Raw genomic sequence first — 15,297 nt, 5'->3', positions numbered from 1 at the left:
GTGCATTATCACTCAGTCACAGTGTTGTTCTATTAGCGGAGATTCAAGAGGAAAGTGTATTTTATTTCTGTGCTCTTGTGGCTTGTACAGTTTCAGTCTCTCTCCATCCGTGTTTTTCCAGATCGCTCGCTATGATGTCAGACAGCGGAGTTCACTGTGATTTAGGGTAGACTCCTCTTCATACAGTCACTTGTATGTCACGGGTCGTGTGGTTTCTAGGAATGCAATCATTAGGTGTTACAGGTGAAATATGTCCATTCAATTTTTGTTGTTCTGTTGGATAATAGAAGTAAATGCATCCTCCGTTTGAAGCTGTACAGAAGCCTATTGTTGAATGAATCCATTGTGAGTTGTCTTCTCCCACGGGCCGGGCTGGGCTGGCGGTTATTGGTTGGTTCGTGTGGTGCGTTTAGTTTGGCGTCAGCACTTTGGCATTGGTGTGTGATGAGCTCTCGTGTCTCTAAAACACATGACTCATTGACGTGGTCTTCCAGCAGAAACATGCGGTCAGATCTCTGCTGACTAGACAGGCTTTTACTTTTCTTAGATGCTGGATGGAAATGGTTTGGTGACGTAGTGCTCATTTAGTGCCATCGCACACGTGTGTATGTGTTGGTGCATCTGAGGACAGGATGTTGTGGGTTATATGTGGGTTATATATATATAAATATATGGAAAATTGACTTATCTATTTCTGAGATTATTACTAATAACATGCAACGTAATGAGGTCATGTGACCAATATTATTCTATGAAACGTTAAATCGGTTTGAAAGCAGCACAGTGTCACTGCGTTTAAACTCTTCAGGAGGTCAACCTGCGCATGCTTTATTACAACAGCTCTCTGAATATTAGGCTTGAATATTTGAACATCCAGAATATTGCATACTTCACCATTAGATCCAAAGTTTGGTCATGTTTCCACTCAATTTAAGATATTGTATGATAATATATAACTATTGCAACTGTTGTGAATGAAAGATTCTCCTGATCTACAATAATTAGCTATATTGGTTAATGATTGAGCCACATTTGATGTAGTATGACATTACTTTCTGTTTCTACTCCATAATTGCTGCTGCTCATGGAGGGGTGGGTGTGTGTGTGTGTGTGTGTGTGGATCACTATGAGCTGACCAATACATGTGACATGGTTTACTGGCAGCCCAATTCATCCGTTTTCATCCGTTTTCACACTTATCAGCTCAAACTTCACACTACATTAGGACTTCATTAGCACATCAATCTCTCTCTCTCTCTCTGTGTGTGTGTGTGTGTGTGTGTGTGTGGATCGTTTTTGCACCTTTTCGATAACAAAAAAAGTTCTAAGCAAAGCCACAGCAGAACATTTGCGCATCTGCGAGCAACACATAACAGTCTTTCTCTACTAAATGATTAATTTTTAAACAAGTCAATGATTCAGTGAGCCATTTATAAAAACGTTTATTTCATTTAATGAATGAATCAGCCGTTTGAACGGATTGGTTGAATCAATGATTCACTCATTAAGACAATGACTTGTCAACACCTACTAGTGATTTAATTTCATATTTAAAAGTATCATTGCATTTTTCCAACATTTCAAATTGTGAATAAAAGCAGAATGCAATGATGTGGAATTTTCAAATTTCAATATTTTATTCAGAATACAACATAGATGACATATCAAATGTTTAAACTGTGAAAATGTATCATTTTAAGGGAAAAATAAGTTGATTTTAAATTTCATGGCATCAACATATCTCAAAAAAGTTTGGACAAGGCCATGTTTACCACTGTGTGGCATCCCCTCTTCTTTTTATAACAGTCTGCAAACGTCTGGGGACTGAGGAGACAAGTTGCTCAAGTTTAGGAATAGGAATGTTGTCCCATTCTTGTCTAATACAGGCTTCTAGTTGCTCAACTGTCTTAGGTCTTCCCTGAAAAAGACAACGTCTGGATGGGAGCATATGTTGTTTTAGAACTTGGATATACCTTTCAGCATTGATGGTGCCTTTCCAGATGTGTAACCTGCTCATGCCACACACACTCATGCAACCTCATACCATCAGAGATGCAGGCTTCTGAACTGAGTGCTGATAACAGCTTGGGTTGTCCTTGTCCTCTTTAGTCCAGATGACATGGTATCCCAGTTTTCCAAAAAGAACTTCAAATTTTGATCCGTATGACCACCGAAAAGTTTTCCACTTTGCCACGTCCATTTTAAATTAGCCTTGTCCCAGAGAAAACACCTGCACTTCTGGATCATGTTAAGATATGGCTTCTTTCTTTTTTGACCTAAAGAGTTTTAGCCGGCAACGGTGAATGGCACGGTGGATTGTGTTTACTGACAATGTTTTCTGGAAGTATTTCTGAGCCCATGTTGTGATTTCCATTACAGTAGCATTCCTGTATGTGGTGCAGTGCCGTCTAAGGGCCGAAGATCACAGGCATCCAGTATGGTTTTCCGGCCTTGACCCTTACGCACAGAGATTGTTCCAGATTCTCTGAATCTTTGGATGATATTATGCACTGTAGATGATGATAACTTCAAACTCTTTGCAATTTTTCTCTGAGAAACTCCTTTCTGATATTACTCCACTATTCTGCGCTGCAGCATTGGGGGAATTGGTGATCCTCTGCCCATCTTGACTTCTGAGAGACACTGCCACTCTGAGAGGCTCCTTTTATACCCAATCATGTTGCCAATTGACCTAATAAGTTGCAAATTGGTCCTTCAGCTGTTCCTTATATGTACATTTAACTTTTCCAGCCTCGTATTGCTACCTTTCCCAACTTTTTTGGAATGTGTAGCTCTCATGAAATCCAACATGAGCCAATATTTGGCATGACATTTCAAAATGTCTCACTTTCAACATTTGAGATATTATCTATATTCTATTGTGAATAAAATATTTTAAAAAGTTTGAGATTTGTAAATTATTCCATTTCAATTTTTTACAAACAATTTGTACAGTGTCCCAACTTTTTTGGAATCGGGTTTGTGTATATATATAATATAAAAATCTATATTTACAATCTAACGCATTTTAAATGTTAAAATATACCATTTACTCAATTTTCTACTAAATGAACGATTGATTATTTATTTCTACTTTGATCAATGACAACGCACTTTTATTTGAAAATATTAATTTATTAAATAAAATAAAAAATGCAATTACAGCTTCACTTCACTTCAATTCACCTCTTCTAGGTTGAGTATGTTTTGCATGATTTGAATTGAAACCCATTTTCATATTTTTTTGGGAGGCATAAAGTCAAGAACATCAGTGTGATGCATCCGAGCTGATATCATAATGAAGAAAAAACCTGAAAACAAACCCTGAATACTTAAAAAGAAAATGTAGGTTTGCATAAAAAATTTTTTTTTTAATCATAGTTTTGCTGCCTATTAATATTTGAAAAACTATTGTCAGGAGAATCAATGTGGTGCAACCAACATGGCAAAAAAAATCTCTTAAAATATTATAATTTTGACCTTTTTTTTTACTGTAGATTTAGCTAAGGGTTAGTTTAGGTCATCAAATATAATGTTGTGTGACTCCAAAACATAATAATGGATCAAATCAATAATACTTTGAATCATTTTTTAAGTATTTTGGTAACACTTACAATTAGGACACATTAGATAACATTAGCTATTGCATTAACTAACATTAAATATCAATGAACAATACATTTGTTACAGTTTTTTTATTAATGTTTTTACTATTCATTAACTGTTCATCGTTAATATTAACTCACTTCCTTTAAATAATATTCGCAGATACAACTTGATTTTATTAATGCGTAAATGTTAAAATTAACTAAGCTTAATAAATGCTTTAGAAGTATTTTTCATTGTTAGTTCATGTTAACTAGTGCAACCTTACTGTAAAGTGTTAACAGTATTTTAATATTTTAAGCTTCCTTTTAAAACTTTGAAAAAGCATTTGAAAAAAGTTATTTAATTATGTGTTATTTATTTAGTTAGTTATTTATGTGACGGTCATTAAATAAAAAATGTTCAAAACTATACACAATCTAACATGAATACAAAGAGTACATTGCTAAAAAACTTGCCACATGTTTCAAGCTTCAATGTTTCAAGGACACTTTTGACCCATTGACCTTTACATCATTCACCCAAGATAACAAATGCACAGATAGAAACGCGCTGAGAGAACACCTTTGCATTGTGAGATCGTTTTTTGCGTGGGAAATGTATATCGGTTTAGTTTGATCAATTATATCTGTACTCTAATATTAATACATGGCAGTTGGTTGACTGTGGTGTGTGTGTGTGTGTGTGTGTGTTTGCACAGAGAAACCAGTGAACGCAGACCAGCAGGAGCGGACTCTTCTGAAGGGTGTGTTCAGCGTCAGGAAGGGAAAGACGCAGCTCCATAAATGGGCCGAGCGGCAGGTCATCCTGTGCGGGACGAGTCTGATCGTGGCCTCTGTCAAGGACAGCCTGACCGGCAAGATGCACATCCTACCCCTGGTCGGGGGGAAGGTAGGGCTCCACACACACACACACACACACACACACACACACACCGGACTCTGAGAACAGATAACAGAGAGCAGATGCATCAACACAGCTGTGAGTGAATGAGGATGAGGAGGGAAGCGAGGGAGACCTTTCTCCACAGCGTGTTTTAAAGAATCATTCTGGGTTGTTTTCAACCAAATGTCTGTGGACAGAATGTGTGGCATGCTGTCGATTACCACACACAATACTTTCAGCTCCGAATCGTTTCAGTTTCAATTTACAGTAATACACTTCAAGTGGACGTCTAGCAGCCCAGGGGGTTTAAAGGCAGAAATGTGTTTTTGTTTTGTTCTTGTTGAAGCACTTGCATGAATTCTTCAGTGTAAAACCTGTTTTGAATTTTTAAATCCTCAGAGGTGGTGGAGAAACTACTAGAAGTAGTGTGCTTAATTGTAGCTTAAATATAATTGAGTGTACTTAGAACTCAAATTATTTTATGTTTTTTTTTTTTTTACATTTTATATATATTTGTGTGTGTGTGCTCTTGTTTTTGTGTCATATCAGGACACAACTCTGTATAATGACATGGGTATGACACAGGTATTACAAGGAGAGGGTGACTTATGAGAACATAACCCATGTCCCCATTTTTCAAAACGCTTATAAATCATAGTTTTTTTGTAAAAATGCAGAAAGTTTCCTGTGAGGGTTAGTGTTAGGTGTAGGGTTGGTGTATAGGGCCATAGAATAAACAGTTTGTACAGTATAAAAACCATTACACCTATGGGATGTCCCCACTTTTCACAAAAACAAACGTGTGTGTGTGTTTATACAATTTCAAAGGCAGCAAAAGTAATTATGAAATTACATGCAAAAATGTACTTAAGTCCAACTTAAGTGGGTCAAAAAAAGCACTATAAGAATCGCAATTAACATGAAAGTAAGTTTCCATTAGCATTGCATCACTTGCTCACCAGTGGATCCTCTGCAGTGAATGGGTGCCGTCAAAACATTAAATAAAATGTCACAGTAATCCACAATTAATCCACACCACTCCAGTCCATCAGTTAATGTCTTGTGAAGTGAAAAGCTGGGTGTTTGTAAGAAACAAATCCTTCAATAAGACGTCTTTAACCTCAAATCGTTGCTTCCGGCTAAAACACCACAAAAAGTCCTCAATCCATAATATTACCTTCTCCAGTGAAGAAGTCGTCTCGTTTGAATCAGGAGAGAAATCTGCACAGATTATCCACCGTTTATGAGCGGAAACAGTCCAAAACGGACAGCTCTAAACAAATAAATGTGTTGATTTGGATTTGAGAGGACATCAGAACTGGATTATAGACTCATATTTCGATTAGAATTCATTGTTTGAAGATAAAACTGCTTAATGATGGATTTGTTTCTCACAAACATGCACCTTCGTGCTTCTCAAGACATTAATTGATGGATTGGAGTGTTTTTTTTAAAGCATATGATTTCCATAATACCGGAGCCAATGAATGTTTAGGTTAATACAATGAGTGCTTCTGAAGAAGAACCTTTTGCCATGTTTCATGGCATGGAGGTGTTTTATCAAAGCATGTAGTGACATCCATCTTTCTGGTGTCAGGTGGAGGAGGTGAAGCGGAGGCAGCACTGTCTGATGTTCAGCTCCGCCGGACCGCAGGCTCAGACTTACTACGTTAACTTTGACACACTGGCCGACTACCAGCGCTGGCTTCGGCAGGCTTCGAAAGTGAGTGAACGTGCTGCATCTAATCTAGATTTCATTTGTGATTCAGTAGCCCATCAGCGTTTTCTCTTCTTTTTGATTGTTCAATAAAAAATCCCTGTATTTTCCGCCCTACCCACTGCCTGCAGGGAACAGCTCTACTGAAACAGCTGTCTGTGTTTTCATTTGGGTTCTGAAAACACACATGTATTGTCCTGAACTTGTATGTTTGCTTTTTTGTGCTCGGTTGGTCCTCATTTTTCTTAATCGTGTAATTAATTGGCTTTCCAAACTCTGGAGTCTAAAGAGGTCTGATCATCTCTGAATAGTGTGAGGGTGATCCAGAGGTAAAGGGCTGTTTGAGGTGGCATGATAGATGAGAAGGAGTTGTGTGTGTGTGTGTGTGTGTGTGAGATCTGATTGACTCCGAACTAAAAGAGCCCTTCAATTCAATCCAAGCTGTTGACTAAAACTAAAACTGAAACAATTAAAATTTTTATTTTTTTGTCAATTGAAATAAAGCTAAAAAAAATACTATATGAACTAACTGAACTAAATATGTTTGAGGTACTTGACCGTACTTGAAGTACTAAAACAAAAACTCAAATGTAATATATTTGTTAAAGAAATGTCATAAACGCATAACAAAATTAGTCAAATGGAAACCAAAATGAAAAGACAAAATATATCAAATAAAAAGGCTAATTCAAAGTTGTAATAAATATTTTAATAGTATATAAATAATTTTATTTATTTGGGAATGTGATTTTTTTTTTTTTTTTTTGGAAAAATTATTATTAGTAGTAGTAGTATTATATATATTTTTTTCAATATTGTAAAAGATCCATGTGGAGAGCTCATAAAAAACATCAAAGGCTTTGATTTGATAACTGAAAATGTAGTGGTGTGACTATCAAGTAAAAGATTAATAACAGCTTGAATACATTCAAATAAAGTAACAATTATTTCTCACAAATCAGGATTATAATGAAAGAAGAAGAAGCTGAAACAAATTTACCACATGAAGACAGAAGTAGTTTGGTATTATCATTTTTTAATTTATTATTATTATTATTATTTGTGTTATTATTAGTTATATATTGAAGTAAATATACTTTATTACTTAACCACCACCCCCCCCCCCCCGTTTTTTTTTTTCATAATAGTAAAAATAATAAAAGATAATGCCAAACTACTTCACATGCTGCTGTCTTTTACAGCTTCTTATTAAGAATTTAATTCATTTTAATTTAAGTTCATCACAGAAGAGCTATGTCTGTATGAATACATTTTTAAGTAATTGATCCATTTCGACACAAATATGTGAGCCTGGAGCTCAAAACCAGTCTTAAGTCTCTGGGGTATATTTGTAGCAATAGCCAAAAATACATTGTATGGGTCAAAATTATTAATTTTTCTTTTATGCCAAAAATCATTAGGATATTAAGTAACGATCATGTTCCATGAAGATAGTTTGTACATTTTCTACTTTAAATATCTTCAAACTTAATTTTGGATTAGTAATATGCATTGCTAAGGACAACTTTAAAGATGTTTTTTCTCAGTATTTTGATTTTTTTTTTTTTTATTCCAGATTATCAAATAATTTTATCTCAGTCAAATATTGTCAGATCCTAACAAACCACACATCAATGGAAAGCTTTTTCAGCTTTCAGATGATACATACATCTCAATTTCGAAAAATTGACCCTTGCTTGGTTTTGTGGTCCAGGGTCTCATATGATGTCTCGAGCAACACCTTTTGCATCTTAAAAGATCTGATTGGATGAGACACATTTGAATGCAGCTGTTAAATAAACTGTATTTGTGGGTGGACAAATGATTGTTAATCTTATCATTAAAACCCTGTATAACATGACTTGAAATAACAGTCAAGAAAAAGAGTTCATTCAAATCAATCAATCAATCAACCTTTATTTATACAGCCCTTTACAACACTCAAAGTGAACCAAAGTGCTTTTCAGGAGATATAAAATAAAAATAATAACAAAATATATAATGACACAAAACAGAGTATTAAAAAAAAAAAAAAAATTGTCTGCCACAAAGAAAACACAAAATGCCACAACAACTGCTATAAATTAAAAGCCAGTCTAAATAAATAAGTCTTGAGCTTAGCCTTAAAGAGGCCCAAGTCAGTGATTGTACGTAAATCAGCAGGTAGCTTGTTCCAAAGGCTTGGCCCCGCTACAGAAAAAGCCCGGTCACCCCAGAGTCTGTACCTTGTCCTTGGGACTTCCAGCAAAAGTTGATTTGTTGATCTAAGAGCCCTGTTTGATTGACGCAAAGTTAACATCTCAGTTATGTACGGTGGTGCGAGGCCATTGAGAGCTTTAAAAACAAACAATAAAATCTTAAAATCAACTCCAAAATAAACTGGAAGCCAGTGGAGCGAAGAAAGAATTGGAGTAATATGCTCACGTTTGCGTGTGTTCCAGCTGAAGGCGCCTGAGTGATGACTGTGAGACTCCGACATAAAGCGCATTACAGTAATCTAGTCTTGAACTAATAAAAGCATGAATAACTTTCTCAAGGTCCGAACAATTTAAAAATGGTTTGACCTTGGCCAATAGACGTAGCTGAAAAAAACTAGCTTTCACCACACTGTCAATTTGTTTATCGAATTTCAGGCTACTATCAAAAGTCACACCAAGATTTCTGATAGTCGGTTTAAGCTTCGAAATTAGCATATTAGGGTCAGTGATTGCAGATTCACCAAATAAAATATATTCAGTCTTATCTTCATTCAAATTGAGGAAATTTTGCTCTAACCATAATTTAATGTCATCAATGCAACCAATTAGCGACCCAAGTGCATCAGTGTTTGTTGGACTCATAGGCAAATAAATTTGCAAATCATCAGCATAGCAGTGATAAGCTATGTTATGCCTGGCTATGATGGACCCAAGAGGCAGCATGTAGAGCGAAAATAAAACCGGTCCGAGAATAGAGCCTTGTGGCACCCCACAAGAGAGAGAAGTAGTAGAGAAGGATGAGTTTTCAATCACTACAGAAAAGGTTCTGTCAGTCAAATATGACGAGAACCACTGAAACGCAGTACCCTTAATGCCAACATAATGATTAAGGCGAGACAGAAGGATTGCATGGTCCACTGTATCAAAGGCAGCCGTGAGATCGAGGAGCACTAAAATAACAGGACTCTTGACATCAACAAACCGGGCAATATCATTGTGCACCTTTAACAGTGCAGACTCAGTACTATGTTGCGATCTAAATCCTGATTGAAATTTCTCAAACAAAGAGTTATTTTCTAAAAAAGATTGTAATTGTATAAAGACAACTTTTTCTAACACTTTTGAGGGAAAAGGCAGATGAGAAACTGGTCTGAAATTAGACAAAACTGAAGGATCCAAGTTTGGTTTTTTAAGAAAAGGCCTAACCACAGCGTGTTTGAACACAGCAGGGACAGATCCTGAGCTAAGATATTTATTAATAAAAACCAACAGGAAAGGCCCAACTGTGGTAAAAACTTCTTTTAACAATTTAGTTGGAACAAAGTCCAAGGGGCAGTTTGTAATTTTCATCTTTTGCACTACTTCATTAAAAAATGATAGTGAGACTGGTTCAAACTGTTCAAACACAGCGGAATGGGCTGCAGCGGCAACTGAATCAGTTTCAGAACTATTTGTCGTGAGTTGTCTGACAGACTGCACTTTATTAATAAAAAAGTGAAGAAAATTCTCGCAAGTGGAGACTGAGGCATCTGTCGGAGAAAAAGTATGTGGGTTTATGACAGAATTAATTGTATTAAACATCACCCTTGGACAATGCCCACTATTAGTGATGATATTTGACAAATATTTAGATTTTGCCTCCTTTACAGCCCTTTGATAATCAAAAAGTGAAGTCAGATTGGGAATTCATTGAACTGATAGACATGTTTGCATAACATTGGTTATCTATAACCATCATTTCATTCAAGCAATAAACATTCAAGCCAATGCCTTGCAGTGCTCTGATGTGATATTACACTGATGATTGTTATTAGCCGTGTAGCAGCAAAAGGGTGTGTAAAGAGCGGGACGTTGATGAGCTGTGTGTGTCCTAGGTGGTGTCTCAGACCATCAGTCTGGTGGATTTGTCCTGCTACAGTCTGGAGGACGTGCCCGAGTATCTCTTCTACTGCCAGGACGTCACGCACCTCAACCTACGACACAACTTCATGAGTCTGGACGGCCCTGGAGGACTCGCCAACTTCAACAGGTGAATTCAGCTTTAGATTGGAGCGTCTCACTGTTCAGTGAGGTTTGTCTGCTGTATTTAGATTGTGGACAGAATAGCAGGAGAACAGGGCAATCATTTCTGTTTTCCTGCTACATTAGGGATGCTTTATAAAAACCTTTGAATGCTCTACATAATCACACACTTGTGTGCATATATTCAGGGTGGGATGGGATGTGGTCTCTCGCTGTGCTGCCATGCACACAGACTCTATCATATAGAGCTATTTATTCTGTGCATGCACTTATAACATGGACAGCCGCTTCTGTGCAAACACATGCAATAAGAGCATCATTAAATGGGAGCTTACAGAAGGGTGATGCTCTCACACGTTAATGATCAACTGTGATGAATGGTATTTAAATCGGTGCGGTTATTGTTATATGAGGACACGGAAGTGTTTTTCTCTATGCAAAAGAAATGTCCAGGTCCTGAAATCAATGTAGAAGAAGCCTAAATTGTCCCTTATAAAAAAAAAAGTAATAAAAAAGTGTCCTGTTTGAACACTTTAAGAAAAAACTGCTTCTTGATCCAGAACTTGTGACTTGAAAACAAATGTTCACTGAAATGCTAAATAAAATAAACTTGGTTTCTTTTTTTTTGTTTATCTTGAAGTACTAAAGTGACTAAAACGAACAAATAAAACATATTTTGTATGTGTACATGTGTGAATATATATTTTACCCTATATTTTACAGCGATCAACATTATCATATTATGAAATTGAAAAGATGTGAAATCTAGAAATGTTGCCTTAGCTGCTAACTTAAAGTACTAAAACATAATAAAAAGTAATAAATGTACAGCTGAAATACAAATAAAACAGAAAGAATATAAACTGAAAATTAAAGAGAGAACTGAATATACAAAAAAAAAAGCTAACCAAAAGTATTACAAATATAATACCATACAATTATTAACATACATTTTGCAAATAGGATTTAAAAACAAAGGTATATCTTTTTTTCTTTACTTTTCAGATTTGCAAACATTAATTTTGTTAGTGCAAAGGAAAAAAATTCCATTTACAGATATGCCATTATGTCCAGATTTAGCATCGTATTTGATTTGTGTTGGTTTTTGGGTGAAATATAACTCATACTTTTTGATCCCTTGAAAGAAGCTTCTCTCTCATGTTACAACTTGAAAAAAGCGTTCAGAAAGCTTTACTCATCTCCTTTCTGGTCTTCTCTCACTCTCTCTCTCTCTCTCTCTCTCTGTTCATCTCAGCTGTGTCATATATTTAGCAAGTGTGTGTGGTGGGCGTTTCAGGATGCGTGGGCTGGTGGTGTATGTGTGCGCGTGCATGCGTGTGTGTGTGTGTGCATAAGTTAAATATATCATATATATATATATATATATATATATATATATATATATATATATATATATATATATATCATAAATGTATATATATATCATAAATATATCATATATTTTTAGTGACAAGTACACATTCCCATTGCCAACACTTAGTGTCAGATACCTTAAAGGGATAGTTCACCCAAAAATGAAAATTCTATCATCGTTTACTCACCCTCAAGTTGTTCCAAACCTGTATGAGTTTCTTTGTTCTGCTAAACACAAAGGAAGATATTTGGAAGAATGACAGAATCAAACAGATCTCGGTCCCCATTGACTTCCATAGTAGGACAAAATATATACTATGGTAGTCAATGGGGACCGAGATCTGTTTGGTTACAAACATTCTTCCAAATATCTTCCTTTGTGGTCAACAGAACAAATAAAAAACATACAGGTTTGGAACAACTTGAGGGTGAGTAAACGATGATAGAATTTTCATTTTTGGGTGAACTATCCCTTTAAAGACATTGCTATTGCTACATTGCTATGCCATTGCTACACTTTCTATGCTATGAGATGGACACACACACACACACACACTCAAACTCACAAACTTACTGACACACTCAAACACAGGCTCACACACTCAAACATTCAAAAAGACTCGCACTCACACTCTCACACACACACACACACACACACAGACTCAGACACACACAGGTTCACACAAACACCAAACTGGACCTGGAGGTGGACACACACAGACTCTGACACACACAAACAAACCTGGAGATTGAGGTGGACAAAAACCAACACACACCAACCTGAACCTGGAGATAATAATAATATAATGTCTAGTCTGGTGGCGGTGATTATATATAAACCTACCAACGTCCGTTGCCATGATTTTTGGAAGGACTGATCGCGAGAGGAAAAAAATGACGTTTTAGTCGCATAACATTGGTTAATGGAAACGCTGTCATTTCGCAATAGTTGTTTATCGATATTTTGAAAAAAAAAACACAAAAGTTTTGCGCAAATCTGTAATGGAAACGCGACAGCGCTTAACATAGACTAACTTCTCAGAGTTATGTTGAGCAACAGTGTTCATTACTAACCATTCAACTCCGGATTGATTCTGGAATCTTCGCTGGGGGATTAAGCATTAAGCACCGGTGATCCGTCCTCTAACTAACGCATGCTCATGTTTTGATTCAGATCGTGGCTAGTCGTGCGTGCCTCCGTTGTCAGTTTGTGAGAGGGAGGGAGCAAGCAGCGCGCAGCTCTACAATAAAATACAATTGTACCCATATTAAATAGAGCCGAGAGCCGAGAGCTCAGCATATGTTCTGAGTCGGGCTGCCACCTTCACGGCTGTGAAAAAAAGACAATTAAGACATTTATAATGTTGCAAAAGATTTCCAATTCAAATGAATGCACAAATTATCCTATATATTTATATATGATTGTAATTCACTGAAAGAAACTCTCCCCATGGGATAATAAAGATGAGTACTGCATTAGTCTCCCAGCAGAGATATTGTCTACATTTTGATTAAAAATCTCCATCGAACACATCTGTGTTTATTCTCTTCAGAAATGTACCACAGTTTTATGCTAAAATTCTACATTTATTGCAATAAAATGGTTCTGTTTAAAACAATAAAAGCAGTACTAATTTAAGTATTACCGATTGAGATCCTGTATGTGTGGTGGCCGTATGGTGATTTTTCCCAATTGCTGGTCTTATATAATATATGTAGAGAAAGCATTTGTCAGGCTTCTTCTGCGAAACGTTTGCTTGCCTTGTAAATGCATTTGCTGTAAATCCATTATGCACAAGTGTTTCTCGTGTCTCATGATGGTGTAATATCATCAGGAAGTAAGCGTGTCCATTAAGAGCACTGGATATCTCCGCAGATTTGGCCAGCTGAGGAGCTTGAATCTTTCTCACAATGGGCTGGGCGTCTTCCCGGAGTCTCTGTGTGAGATCCAGACTCTGATGGAGCTGTATCTGTCCTGCAACGGCCTCACTTCTGTCCCGGCCCGCCTCCAAAACCTCCAGAGGTCAGCAGCACACATCACACCACACCCTCTCTTCGGCCAGACTTTAACTGGTTAATAATAAACTGTTGTTTGTTTGTTGCTGATCTAAAACTGAAAATATATGCTCATATTTCAAGTCACTGCTCAGTTTTGTTCCTGCCAAAATGACCGCACACAAAATAATGAGAGCGATTATGGGTTATGATCTGAATAATCCTTTGATTTGCATGATTGTGTTTAAAATATTCATTGGTTTGTAGCACCGCTGATCCCGCAATTACATTCAGCTATATTCAAGTGTGCCACTAAAGAGCCTGTCGAACTAACTTCTCTTTCCCCCTAAATGAAGCAGTGAAATGCATGAAGTTCAGCTGTGCAGATTACGCTAGCAGATTAAATCAAGCATAAAAATCAGCCTAGTTTCGCTGCTTTCAGCTCTGCTTGTGTGAGGTGCTCTGAACATGACGGAGGCCTGCAGTGTCTTACTGAAGGAACATCCCTCTCAATACTACTGTCCTGAAAACAATCAAGCTTATTTTATTTTATTTTATTTTATTTTATTTTATTTTATTTTATTTTATTTTATTTTATTTTATTTTATTTTATTTTATTTTATTTTATTTTATCTATTGCATGATCTCTTTTATAATGTTGCTTTAATAAATTAACCAATATAATATAATATAATATAATATAATATAATATAATATAATATAATATAATATAATATAATATAATATAATATAATATAATATAATATAATATAATACATAATGCATGACTTCTCAAATTCGAAATTAAATATAATTGGTTAATACATTAACCATTATACTAAAATGTTATATTATAATAGAATGCTTGATCATAAAATGTTGCTTTAATAAATTAACCATTATAATATAATAACTCTCAAATTAAAAAGAAAATAAATTTTTTATAAAATAAATTAAATATTATATCATATTATATTATATTTTAGAATGCATGACTTCTCAAATTATAAATTAAATATAATTGGTTTAAGAAATTACCATTATACTAAAATATATATGATATTAAATGATAGATATGATATTATAATAGAATTCTTGATATCATAAAATGTTGCTTTAATAAGTAAACCATTATAATATATAATATAGCATGTTTATAATAATATAATATATAAACTCTCAAACTAATAAACTATAAATTAAATATTTATAAAATATATTATATTATATTATATTATATTATATTATATTATATTATATTATATTATATTATATTATATTATATTATATTATATTATATTATATTATATTATATTATATTATATTATATTATATTATATTATATTATATTATATTATATTCCTTACATATAATATGAGGATGAATTTATTAAAGCAACATTCTGTGAGGACGTGGAGAGTTATGACAAAAAAAGTCACCAGTGTTCAATAAATAATTACACTTAAAAAAATACTAATATTATTGATTATAATATTTATG

General features: G+C 35.1%; 1 protein-coding gene across 1 annotated transcript in view; it reads left to right on the top strand.

Annotated features, from left to right (window-relative positions):
* LOC132110722 (PH domain leucine-rich repeat-containing protein phosphatase 2-like) overlaps window positions 1-15,297 on the top strand; it is a 55,109-nt gene that overhangs the window by 20,167 nt on the left and 19,645 nt on the right. The window contains exons 4-7 of the mRNA XM_059517566.1: window positions 4,307-4,497; window positions 6,089-6,214; window positions 10,281-10,435; window positions 13,679-13,825. Of these exons, the coding sequence (XP_059373549.1) occupies window positions 4,307-4,497; window positions 6,089-6,214; window positions 10,281-10,435; window positions 13,679-13,825 (619 nt within the window). The remainder of the gene's footprint in view (window positions 1-4,306; window positions 4,498-6,088; window positions 6,215-10,280; window positions 10,436-13,678; window positions 13,826-15,297) is intronic.

The sequence above is a fragment of the Carassius carassius genome, chromosome 2, assembly GCF_963082965.1.
Source record: "Carassius carassius chromosome 2, fCarCar2.1, whole genome shotgun sequence".
NCBI classification, from domain to species: Eukaryota; Metazoa; Chordata; class Actinopteri; order Cypriniformes; family Cyprinidae; genus Carassius; species Carassius carassius.
This window is presented reverse-complemented; position numbering and strand designations above follow the sequence as displayed.